General features: G+C 47.5%; 1 protein-coding gene across 1 annotated transcript; it reads right to left on the minus strand.

Annotated features, from left to right (window-relative positions):
- Window positions 1–3,545: 3,545 nt before the first annotated feature.
- LOC147097965 (lysoplasmalogenase TMEM86A-like) lies at window positions 3,546–12,136 on the minus strand. Its single transcript, XM_085971072.1, has 3 exons — window positions 11,842–12,136; window positions 5,111–5,375; window positions 3,546–4,068 (listed from the first exon to the last, which is right to left on the minus strand). The coding sequence occupies exons 1-3, from the start codon at window positions 11,860–11,862 to the stop codon at window positions 3,656–3,658; spliced, it is 699 nt and encodes a 232-aa protein (XP_085827198.1). The 5' UTR covers window positions 11,863–12,136; the 3' UTR covers window positions 3,546–3,655.
- Window positions 12,137–12,970: the final 834 nt, after the last annotated feature.

The following is a 12,970-nucleotide window of genomic DNA, read 5'->3' on the forward strand; positions in this document are numbered from 1 at the left end:
AATAAATCTGTGTAAGTACCTAATAAACAGAGGCGCGTTCCACATAGCTGTCCCCTCGCTGAGAGTAATGATCCCAATTTTTCTGGCCTGTGGTCCACCCGTGTCTTTACAGTCACATTTAAAATAGCAGGCGTAATATGCGCTTTTTTTTTAATGCATTAAATCTTGAATTGACTCACAGGATCTAAAGCTACTTGAACTGTTTGGCTACGCCATTAGAGAGTTCTAATAAGAAAAGGTGAGGTGTTGTGATCAAGCCATGGCCTCCAGTTAGCTCTCCTCATTTGGACAGGCCAGCTTCGAGTGCTGAGCCTTCACTCCTACCCCAGTTGTGCCCAATCTCTGCTCTTTTCTGCTTCACTGCTCTGGAGGGGAAAACTCAAGTGCTTGACCTGGACCTGCCTGAGCAAGGAGAGGGAGAATCTGAGGTTCACAGTCGTTGCTGGGAGGAGGGGGGGAATCAAGTGGGGGACTGGGCTGGGAGCGAGCTTGTCAATGATTGGGGACAGACTGGAGAGCCAGGTGTGTTGAATTCCTGCACCTTTGCAGCTTGGAGAGGACGAATTGGACTTAAGTCCTTTGAGGTTGAGTCGGGGGCAGGGCTGTAAAAAGAGGAGGTGCAGGAGCAGCCGGCATTACTGGAAGAAAATGAATCCAGTGGACCCCCACCTTTGCATGGTTCCCACGGACCAATCTGATCGCTGGAGAAGTCATGGGAGCATTATCACATGATGACCTTGGACCAATCAGATTGTCGGAAGTTGACACAGACTGGGCCAACCAAATGGCTAGAAGAGGGAAACAAATTCAACATTTTCAGCAATATTGGTAGATAGATACATTATTGCTTAGCACAAGTTAATCATAAAGAAAGCTATTTATTACCTAATAACTATGTTCACCATATACAGAATATGGAATTCAAACTATTTAATAACCAGAGCTTCAGTCCTCAATAAAGGTGAGATATGTGAATTTTATTTTGTTTTTTAAAAAGTATATAAAAAGATTAACTCAGAGGAAGGGTTGAGATTTATCAGCAAACACAAATTAGTTCCATGCCTAAGCACTGCTGCTGTCTGGTTTTGGGCTGGGCAAGAGGCGAAAGCCCTTAGAATACCTCAGAGCAGGGATGTCCAGGTTTAGTCGTCACGGACTACAGGGTCTCAGGAACCACAACCAAAACTTAATTTATATTGTCCCATTAATTTATCTGTATCTCAAGTTCTTGGTACTAACAGATCTTGGTGTTCTGATTTAGAACAACAGTGGGGAAAAAAAGCAGGCCTTTCCAAACATCCACCATCTACAAGGTACAAGTAAGGAGTGTGATGGAATACTCTCCACTTACTTGGATGAGAGAAGCTCGACACCATCCAGGAAAAAGCAGCCCACTTGATTGGCACCCCATCCACCACCTTAAACATTCACTCCCTCCACCACCGGCGTACCGTGACTGCAGTGTGTACCATCTACAAGATGCACCGCAGCAACTCGCCAAGGCTTCTTTGGCAGCACCTCCCAAACCCGCGACCTCTTCCACCTAGAAGGACAAGGGCAACAGGCGCATGGGAACACCACCACCTCCAAGTTCCCCTCCAACTCACACACCATCCTGACTTAGAAGTATATCGCTGATCCTTTATCGTCGCTGTGTCAAAATCCTGGAACTCCTTACCTAACAGCACTGTGGGAGTACCTTCATCACACGGACTGCAGCGGTTCAAGAAGGCAGCTCACCACCACCTGCTCAATGGCAATTAGGGATGAGCAATTAATGCTGGCCTTGCCAGCGATGCCCACATCCCATAAACAAATTTAAAAACAATCCAGGACCACAAAATTCAAACAGGACAATTTATAGAATAAGAAATATGCAAACACAATTTTTTTTTAAAATTCCTTCTTGGGATGTGGGCATCGCTGGCAAGGCCAGCATTTATTGCCCATCCCTAGTTGCCCTCGAGAAGGTGGTGGTGAGCTGCTTTCTTGAACCGCTGCAGTCCGTGTGGTGAAGGTGCTCCCACAGTGCTGTTAGGGAGGGAGTTCCAGGATTTTGACTCAGCGAAAATGAAGGAGCAGCCGATATACTTCCAAATCAGGATGGTGTGTGACTTGAAGGGGAACTTGGAGGTGGTGGTGTTCCCATGCGCCTGCTGCCCTTGTCCTTCTAGGTGGTAGAGTTCGCGGGTTTGGGAGGTGCTGCCGAAGAAGCCTTGGCGAGTTGCTGCAGTGCATCTTGTAGATGGTACACACTGCAGCCACGGTGCGCCGGTGGTGGAGGGAGTGAATGTTTAAGGTGGTGGATGAGGTGCCAATCAAGCGGGCTGCTTTGTCCTGGATGGTGTCGAGATTCTTGAGTGTTGTTGGAGCTGCACTCATCCAGGCAAGTGGAGAGCATTCCATCACACTCCTGACTTGTGCCTTGTAGATGGTGGAAAGGCTTTGGGGAGTCAGGAGGTGAGACACTTGCCGCAGAATACCCAGCCTCTGACCTGCTCTTGTTGCCACAGTATTTATGTGGCTGGTCCAATTAAGTTTCTGGTCAATGGTGACCCCCAGGATGCTGATGGTGGGGGATTCGGCGATGGTAATGCCATTGAATGTCAAGGGGATGTTGTTAGACTCTTGCTTGTTGGAGATAGTCATTACCTGCCACTTATCAGCCCAAGCCTGAACGTCATCCAGTTCTTGTTGCATGCGGGCATGGACTGCTTCATTATCTGTGGAGTTGCGAATGGCGCTGAACACTGTGCAGTCATCAGCGAAGACCCCCATTTCTGACCTTATGTTGGAGGGAAGATCATTGATGAAGCAGCTGAAGATAGTTGGGCCTAGGACACTGCCCTGAGGAACTCCTGGGGCTGTGATGATTGACCTCCAACCGCCACAGCCATCTTCCTTTGTGCTAGGCATGACTCCAGCCAGTGGAAAGTTTTCCTCCCGATTCCCATTGACTTCAATTTTACTAGGACTCCTTGATGCCACACTCGGTCAAATGCTGCCTTGATTTCAAGGGCAGTCACTCTCACCTCACCTCCAATAGGACAGAGATTTCTGGGCTTCAAAGGCTTGTTTGCCAGGGGGCTGCATGTTGCCATAGGCCAGCTGTTGGGCACCACTGCTACAAAGTACCACTTAGAGCACCCCATAAAGTAAACAGTAAAGCAATTCGAGTAATCCCTGGATCACCACCCTAGAGGAGACCAGGCTAACGGAGAAGAAAAGAACAAGCAGCTTCCAATTAGGAGCCCAAAGTCGAAAGTTTTTACACTTAAATTCCCAATCAGTGTAGTCATCAAGAGAACCACAGAAAGCTGCTTAAATGTCACTTCTGGTAAATTAACCGAGGGACATTGATGGCTGAGCACTGCCTTGAGTACAAATCTCCAGTGCATACATTGATAGTACAAACCCCCATACATCTCCACTCTGACGTTCCATGAATGCGAGGGGTGAGAACACAGATAAAATAACATATTAAGTAAATATAAGCAAAAATAGATGTGCTAGTGATGAGGCCTCCACAGAACACAAGTTACAAATTAGAATATGATATATCTATATCCATTGCTGTTTATTGAAAAACATTGAAAGTTTCACTGTAGATTGCAACATAAAACAATCTCCATCACAACAGTTAAATGAGGCCAGTCTAGTCACTCTTCATTTTGTTATCATTTACAATACCTAGAGTAATAAACAGTTGTGCCATATAGTAGGTGGTCATGACAATTACCCACTGATATGGCACAGGAAAACATAACAGATTTGTAGCCAAAGTAAAGTCAGACACCATAAAAAGCACAGCTCCAATTCCACCTATCACCTTTGTGGCTGGCTGTTGGTTATGGAACAGCACCTCAGCGTTGGCTCTCCAGGACATGACCCCAATCAGGATGCAGTAAAAGCAGAGCAGCAGCGCCTCCAACATCTTCAAATACATGCAGATAAAGGAAGAACCCAGCACGGTTACAATGGCCATTAAACCTCCTACTCGGAGATTCAGAGGCTTGAACCCAAAGGCCCATGTGTAGAGACAATGGGCAAGAGCAAACATGGCCCCACCTGAAGTTAAAAAGAGACAAAGTTAGTAACTCTGATGCCCCTCTAGCTCATAAACAGTGTAATGTAAGAGTGCCCTTGAACCTATTCCTTTATACTAAACGTGCTATTCAAATGTAAGCTTTTGTTGTTGAAAAAAAGTAACCATCCAGACTCCTCCAATGATTTATTTGATTTTTTTTTTAAACTGTTTAAACCAGAAAGATTGAAGCCAGGGCAACAGTAGGACTGCTACAATTGGGCCCAGTGCCCTGGATAAGGGAAGGAGAATGGGTCAGGATTCCTGCTCCTGACCCAGGAGCCCCTGCTGCTTGTTTGGGTGTTGATAGGATCAGGCTCATGGGTGATACCCTCCAACATTCAAATAGCCTGTTGACTCTCACTGTCTCGGTTCACACATGAAAAATGGCCACTTGCGTGAGGTATTAGACTACACCTTACTCCAATGAAATTACACCCAGAAAGACTGAGCACCTTCAGCCAAGGGGAGAAGATTTGCAAGAAAAGGGGAAAAAAAAGAACCATTCCAGATTTGTCAGGATCTGCCACAAATTTTTGGTTGTGGCACAACTCAATAGAGTTGTATGTGCTCAGCGGTCTTGTTCCAAGGTGACTGATCTGAATAGGCCACTCTTTGATTATTTGTAGCTTTTCTCTACTTTTCACACTGGTAATTGCTGCATCTCCCCATCCAATCCAGCAACTGAAAGGGTGGAGCAGTCCCTGGACACTGTCAGCACCACTCTCTGATCAGCAGGCAGGAGTTCCAGCTCTTTCTGGAGGAGTAGGAATAGTGCCAATTTCTTTCCTCCAAGATGAAATAAGCTACTTTTATGTAGTGCTCCATCAAGAACCTGACCACGATCTGAAGATAGCCAAGTGAGCATGAGACAGGTTACCTTGGATGCCAACTCAACAACCGCTGCTAGCTAGGAGGCAAGCACATAACTACTCTATGTACAAAACCATCTTATTGCATCCTAATACTTATCACAATTCTGTCCCCAATCTGCGTCAGAATCTAATTTCAGAATATTCTGCTTACCTACAATGAAAATCTTTTTGTCGTCCTTGAGAAGAAGCACATCACCCATTGCTGAAAGGATGAGGCCCACGAGCAGTTTCAGAACACTGTGGTGACTGCATAAAAACTTTTTTCCATTGTACAGAACGAAAATGCACAAACAGATGATTGGCAAGACTTTGGTTAGTCCTTTCAGCCAAACTGGCACAGAGGATACAAGACTGACGATCATGTAGATGCAGACAGTTACGAAGAAAGGCACCAATCTTGCCAACTCATTGCCAACCTGCATACCAAAAAAACAGACAGCCATTGACTATCTACAATGTAATGAATCCTTCCCATATCCCCACATGATCCTCTGAACCATTGGCACGCATGTTCATGTCTACTTAGGTTCTTAATATTTCACAGTCAAACTTATTCAGACTTCCATAGCTTACTCCAGAGAATCCTCAAGCCTGCCATATTCTTAATTTTCCCCTTCCCAACCCACAACATATTTCCTCTCTCCCCTTCTCCTACCCTCTTTAATGGCGGTTCACTCCTTCTCATACCTTGGTATTTCCTTTCCTTCCCCTACTTGTTGTTCCCCTACCCTGCACTCTCCGTCCATTATCTTCGTCTACATTTCTGTTACTGTAAGTCTAGCCAGCAACCACCTCTTACCGTTGGTGGCTCCAACCATAGTCCTTTATCTATTGACATCCTTGGCCTTATTGTCTCCCCAAATGGAGTTCCAAATCCTCCTCCGTTGCTAAAGCTGCCTCCAAGAAGCTCAGGTTCCTCTTTGGTTCCAAACTCATCTTTTACCTGAACAATTCATAACTCTGTAGGAATCCTAAGTACCTCCAAGACATGAGGTGCTGACCCCATGTTTGTGGAGCCTTTTTTCTAGCACTTGGCTGTCTTGGACAGGATACAAGAAAAAGCTCATCATCTGACATGGGATCATTTTCTCACCCCTAGCCCCTAATCTCTGTCTCTGAGACTTCCTTGTCTTTCTCAATTGTATCCATACTACTATGCTTTGTGCTTTTCTCAACTTTCCTCTTTCATTCCTCCTAAACACCAAGGCCTAGAAATTCACTATGGCCCCGCCAGCTGGCTAGCGCCCAAAAGTTAGCGCTGGGCGGGAAGCCTATAGCGATCGTCAGATATTCATTGTTAGCGCCCCAATTCGGAAGCGGGCGCTATACCAGGGTGTGCCCGCCTCCGCTTGGTGCGCTGACACTGAATATCAGCGCTCTTGGCGCCGCTGCGCCAGGTGCTGCGCAGCGGCAGGCTGCGGTACTGCAGGCCTCCTCCTTCTCTTAAGGGGGAGCTGCCTGCAACGGGGAGATCGCCGCTGGATAGTGCCGGCAAATGAGCCCGGCACCACGGAGAAGTGCCGGGCTCGCGGAAAGCAGCCAGCAATGCCGCGGGGGGGGGGGGGGGGTGGAGGAGGCCGGGGAAGGAGGTGTGGGCAGGCGGCCGCCGCAAAAGCGGCCGGCCGCACCTTCCGTTTTAAAGCGCCCCACTATGGCAGCAGGACAGCCCCGTTTTCTGGTCGCTGTTTGCGGCCGCTTCGGAGGAGGCGGCCGCAACTAAATATGGGGATCGGCGCGGTTTCGGGGCGGAACCGGGGCACTGCGTACACCGATGACGTCATCGGTGCCGGCGCAGCGCTAACGGCTACCGCCGCCAATACCGCTGCGCTGAATATCTGCGCAAACTCATTTTTGGCACAAAATCACCCTTTAGGCGTTAACTGGGCGCAAAGCTGGCAGCGCCTTAATGAATTTCTAGGCCCAAATACATTGTCCTACATATTATTCCTTTTTGCGTTGTCAATCTTCAATCATCACATGCCACCACTCTGGAACCCTATTTCCACAGCTCTCTTCCCCCATCATATCTCTCCACACTTTCAAAAATGTCCTGAAAAGCTACCCCTTCAACTGTGCCTTTAGTTGTCTCTTCCCAAACTCTACTTGGTGCCTGGTCCTTGTTTGTGAAAAAACCTTGGGACATTGTACTACATTAAGGGTACTTCTTCTTCTTCTTCTTCTTAGGCAGTCCCTCGGAACCGAGGATGACTTGCTTCCACACTAAAAATGAGTTCTCAGGTGACTAATGAGTCCAATGCGGGACCTACAGTCTCTGTCACAGGTGGGGCAGACGGTGGTTGAAGGGGCAGGTGGGTGGGGTGGTTGAAGGGGCGGGTGGGTGGGGTGCTTGGGTTGGCGTGCGCTCCTTCTGCTGTTTGTGCTTGGCTTCCGCTTGCTCCCGGTGAAGAGACTCGAGGTGTTCGGCGCCTTCACGAATGCTTCTCCTCCACTTTGTGTGGTCTTGGGCCAGGGATTCCCAGGTGTCGGTGGGGATGTTGCACTTTTCCAAGGAGGCTTTGAGGGTGTCCTTGAAGCATTTCCTCTGCCCACCTGGGGCTCTCTTGCCGTGTCGGAGCTCCGAGTAGAGTGCTTGTTTTGGGAGCCTCGTATCGGCATGCGGACGATGTGGCCCGCCCATCGGAGTTGATCGAGCATGGTCAAAGCTTCGATGCTGGGGATGTTGGCCTGAGTGAGAACACTGACTTTGGTGCGCCTATCCTGCCAATGGATTTGCAGGATCCAGTGCTTTGAGGTGCCTGCTGTACATGATCCATGTCTCTGAAGCATACAGGAGGGCGGGTATCACTACTGCTCTGCAGACCATGAGCTTGATGCTGGATTTGAGGTCCTGGTCTTCAAACACTCTCTTCCTCAGGCAACCGAATGCTGCACTGGCACATTGAAGGCGGTGTTGGACTTCGTCATCGACGTCTGCCCTTGTTGACAGTAGGCTCCCGAGGTATGGAAAGTGGTCCACATTGTCCAAGACCTCGTCATGGATTTTGATAATCGGGGAGCAGTACTGTGTGGCGGGGGCAGGTTGGTAGAGGACCTTTGTTTTACGGATGTTTAGTGTAAGGCCCATGCTCTCGTACGCTTCAGTGAAGGTGTTGACGATGGTTTGGAGTTCGGCCTCAGAATGTGCGCAGGCGCAAGCATCGTCTGCACACTGTAATTTGATGACAGAGGATGGGACGACCTTGGATCTGGACTGGAGGTGACAGAGGTTGAACAGTTTTACGTTTGTTCTGTAGATTAGCTCCACTCCAGCAGGGAGCTTACTGAGGGTGATATGGAGCATTGCAGCCAGGAAGATCGAGAAGAGCGTTGGTGTGATGACACAGCCTTGCTTGACCCCGGTCCATACGTGAATTGGGTCTGTGGTGGATCCATTGGTCAGGATCACGGCTTGCATGTCGTCGTGAAGCAGGCGGAGGATGGCGACAAAATTTTGAGGGCATCAAGTTTGATGAGGACACTCCATAATCCCTCACGGTTGACGGTGTCGAAGGCCTTTGTGAGGTCAAAGAAGGCCATGTACAGCGGTTGGTGCTGTTCCCTGCGTTTCTCTTGTAGTTGTCGCGCGGTGAAGATCATGTCCATTGTGCCCCTTAGCGGGCGGAATCCGCATTGCGACTCTGGGAGGAGCTCCTAAGCCACTGGGAGAAGGCGATTGAGGAGGATTCTTGCGATGACTTTCCCCGTGGCAGACAGCAGGGAGACTCCTCTGTAATTACCGCAATCGGACTTGTCACCTTTCTTGAAGATGGTCACGATTACGGCGTCTCTGAGATCCCCTGGCATGCTCTCCTCCTTCCAAATAAGAGAAATGAGTTAACAACAGAAAATGCTGGAAATACTCAGCAGGCCAGGCAGCATCCGTGGAGAGAGAAACAGAGTTAACGTTTCAGGTCTGGGACCCTTCATCAGAACTGAAACGTTAACTCTGTTTTTCAGGTCCCAGACCTGAAATGTTAACTCTGTTTCTCTCTCCACGGATGCTGCCTGGCCTGCTGAGTATTTCCAGCATTTTCTGTTGTTATTTCAGATTTCCAGCATCCGCAGTATTTTGCTATTATCAGAGAAATGAGTTCATGTATTCACGCCAGTACTGTTTCTCCGCCATATTTTAGCGCCTCGGCGGTGATTCCATCTGCTCCTGAGGCCTTGTTATTCTTCAGTTGTCAGATGGCCTTTTCAACCTCATGCCGGGCTGGGTTGTGCGGAGGTGGTGGCGGGTAGCTTGCTGCGGGATGGAGTTGAGGATGCTCGCGTCGAAGACGGAGTCTTGGTTAAGGAGATCTCCGAAGTGCTCCTTCCAGCGGGCACTGACTGCCTTTCTGTCCTGGATGAGTACTTCTCTGTTCTTGGCCCGCAGTGGGGTAGAACCTTGGGTGTTTGGGCCGTAGCTGGTCTTGACTGCGCTAAAGAATCCACGCACGTCATGGTTGTTGGCTAGCTGCTGGATCTCCTGCGCTTTCTCCACCCACCATCTGTTCTTTAGGTCGCGAGTTTTTTGGTGGGCCTCGGCCTTCAGGCATCTGTAGAGCTGCTTTCTTGCTCTCGAGTTCAGTTGCTGTTTCCAGATAAGCTTGCGGCTTATTAGTTCCTGGATCACCTGGTCGTTCTCATGCAAGTCACTGATAACCTCAAAACTCAGCTGCCTCAATCATCCTTTTCTCTTACAATTTTTTTAACCCGACGCTTTGTATTGCCCAATTACTACTTCCTGATTTTCCTTGTTTCCTTTTCTGCACATTATGGGGCAGTAATTCCTCCCCAAACGCGTGAGTACGGAAGGGGTACTCACGCGTCTGGCCGGAGGAAATGCCGGTTTTCAGCATGCACAGCGCATGCGCTGAAAACCGGCATTTCCTCTCCTCCAACCCAAGAGGTGAAGAGGCTAGCGCGTGCGCTGTAGGGGGCAGCGCGTTCGTCTTGGATTTCCTCTGTTTTGGGGGATTTGCGCATGTCTAAAGGCCTCCGGTCTTTACGCTTGTAAAAAGCACACGTAAGTATTTATTTTTACAGGTAAGTGGTGTTTTAGTGTAATTTAGAATTTTTTTTCCCACAGGTTTATTATTTTAAAGAATCTACAATAAGGTAAGTTTAGTTTTAGACCCTTTTTATTAAAAATTTATTTTTTTCAAAAAAAAAAATTATTGTTTAAATTTTTTTTTTAACTTATTTATACTTAATTTAATGATTGGGATGTTTTTTAAATTTTTATTTTAAGTTTAAGTAGTGTTTTGGGCCCCCGTAGTTTTCATGAGTTTGACAGTTCTTACTCTCAAACTCATGAATGAACCTTCCCCTCCCCTGATTGGTTGTACAGTGCTCACCTGATCCCAGCCGGCACATCGCACTAACTACGCCGCTGGATCAGGTAAGCACAGCGCGCTGACATCTGAACCGGGCCTGTCACAGGAAATGCAAGCAGGCCCGGGCTTCAGATGTCAGCGCGCAGGGTGAGTGCAGATCGGGGGCTTGGACGCGCGGCAAGCCCCCGACACCAAGTTCTGGGCCACTAATGTTAGTGGTGTCCTGCACTGTGTGTGTTTTGCCCCATCTAGGTTCCTCGTTAAAATAAACTATTTTATGCCTGCACTTTCCTTCCTCTTCCTTTTGGACTTCCATTTTGTACAGAGTGCAACTGTGTTTGTGCCAGTTTCTTCCTTCTTGCCCTGAAGGAGCTGACTCCTGCTTGATTCAACAGATGCCATCAGCTGACCGATAGCTCACCCAAGTGGCCATTCTTCATGTATAAACATAGACAGTGGCTGTAGAAGAATACTGTACATAACCTTCAAGCAGAAGCTGAAACATTGCACATTCTCAGCTCATTCTTTACAATGTCCTGTTACATTCAGCTTTATGTTTGACAAATACTAGGCATGTCATGCAGAAAACAATTAACATTGATGAGAAGTTACTCTCCAACTAATGGATATTCACTGGTCAACAAGTTAGGAATATTTGAGGCACGCTTTCTGTTTTCCATGCCTTCACTCCATATTAGATAGCTCAATAGAAACTCCTGAAAATACAGTTTAACCCAAAAAAAATGATGTGCAGGATCGTAAAAGCTGTCATTAATTCTGGGATGGTCATGGGAGATAAAGTGGAAGTGGAAGCCTGTGCACGATCAATAAAAATGATGTTTTCTGATCCTGCACAATCCCATGTTCCTATGGACACTGGGGACATTTTATAAAGGTCTATTTACAAAATATGTCCAAAGATGCATCACGGGTAGCTTGCTTCATGCTTTAGGGAATCGAGGAGGAATTTTCCCAGAGTTTTGCCTGAAATTGGACATGGTGTTTCTTCTCTTTTTTTTTGCCTTCCTTGCACCCACCACCCCCCTCCCCCCTCCCCCCCATAGGATCAGCATTCCCTGTGGTTGGTGATGTTGGTGCACTCTAGCACTAATACCCCACATCACTAGGGGACCTCACACACAGCGGGCAATCAATCGGGAAATTGTGGGTGCACTGCCCATGATTTTGTGTCCAAATGGAACATCTGATCTCAGAAAATTTCACCTTAAATACGCACACTATGCACTCACACTTGCACAGATACTATACACACAGGTGCACACACTACACACACACAGATACACTTGTGTCTTAACTCAAGCCCGCTAACACGCTCACTCACATATTGATACATTGTTCTTGTACACTAACCCTCGTACAGAACAACCTATTCACTAACGAGAGAAAGAGGACCAAAGAACAAAGCCACTTGTTTTAGACCAACAGACCTCAGGATAGGTTTGTGTAAACATGCACTGAAGTAGAAAATTCAAATTCGACAACATCCACGATACTGGTTAAGGGAAATGAAAAGAAATTAATTTATGTTTCTTCTACCTACCATAGAGATAGGTGATACCATCTTGAGCGGAGGCTGTGCTGCGCGTTTCTCTGGGTTCCAGTATCTTTAGGAATTGAATTGTTTGGTAGCTGTTCCTTCAGATAAGTTACTTACTGAGAACGCGGCGTGGTCGGGTCGGGTTTCACTGTAAGTGATTTTGACATTCTTATTCAAATTCATTAATCTAAAAAAAATCTTTCAGGAAAATGAAACTGGTTCTGCAGGCTAAAGTTCAAAGGCAAGGAGGGCGTCTGCCTCAAATGAGTGAACATACTGTGTTTCTAACTGATCATGTGACCACAGCTTGTCAGCAGCAGTCTGGGCGAAGCAGTAACTGACGGTGGCCTACACAGCACATTCACCACAACCATTACATATGGGTGTGTTTCCTACATAGCATATTCAGTAGGGTAAAGGTTAGGTAAGTTAGATTTTCAACATCAACAAAAATTACTGGCCTGTTTTTTCCTGTTGCCATTTAGACTGCAAAAACGTCTCTTGCTTAGAGTGACCTGCCTGGGGTTGCCAACTATGATTGGAGGCATTCCTGGAGGTGTGATCATGTGATTTTTCTGACCGCATGACATCTGACCACGGGACGTCTGCAAATTTTATTGCATTTACCTGATAAAGGTCGGGTCCCCTGTAGTTCAGCATTTTTAGCACGTGGTTTTGCGGCAGCAGCTGTTGTGTGAGAAATTCCAAGAACCAGGAGGCCACCTGCGAGCAGGCGAATAAGGAAAACCAAGGGCGGGGAAACCGTGGGTGAGGAAGTGGGGAAACCAAAGGTGGGGGAACGATTCAGAAAGGGGAAACCAGAGGTTGGAAGAACTTTGATTCCACCAGTAACTAATAGTAACTCACTGAAATTACACTGATAACTAATAGGGGTAGATTTTCCCAAACCAGTCGGGAAGAAGGCGGGACTTCCCCTTTCGGGTTTTTGACCCGCCTACTTCGACGTCCGGCCAATCCGCGCGATTTTCCCTTGATTGACCTTGTTGAGCCCGCCCAGCGGGCTCAGCAGGCCAATTAAGGGCCATCCGGCAACAGGTGACGTCACAGACTGAAATTTCATGTCAAGAGTTTTTGACAGATGAAATATCAGTGTTTCACAGCTGTTTGAAGC

Source organism: Somniosus microcephalus, chromosome 30, assembly GCF_052327205.1.
Source record: "Somniosus microcephalus isolate GS21.2 chromosome 30, FLI_Smic_1.0, whole genome shotgun sequence".
In the NCBI taxonomy this organism is placed as follows: domain Eukaryota; kingdom Metazoa; phylum Chordata; class Chondrichthyes; order Squaliformes; family Somniosidae; genus Somniosus; species Somniosus microcephalus.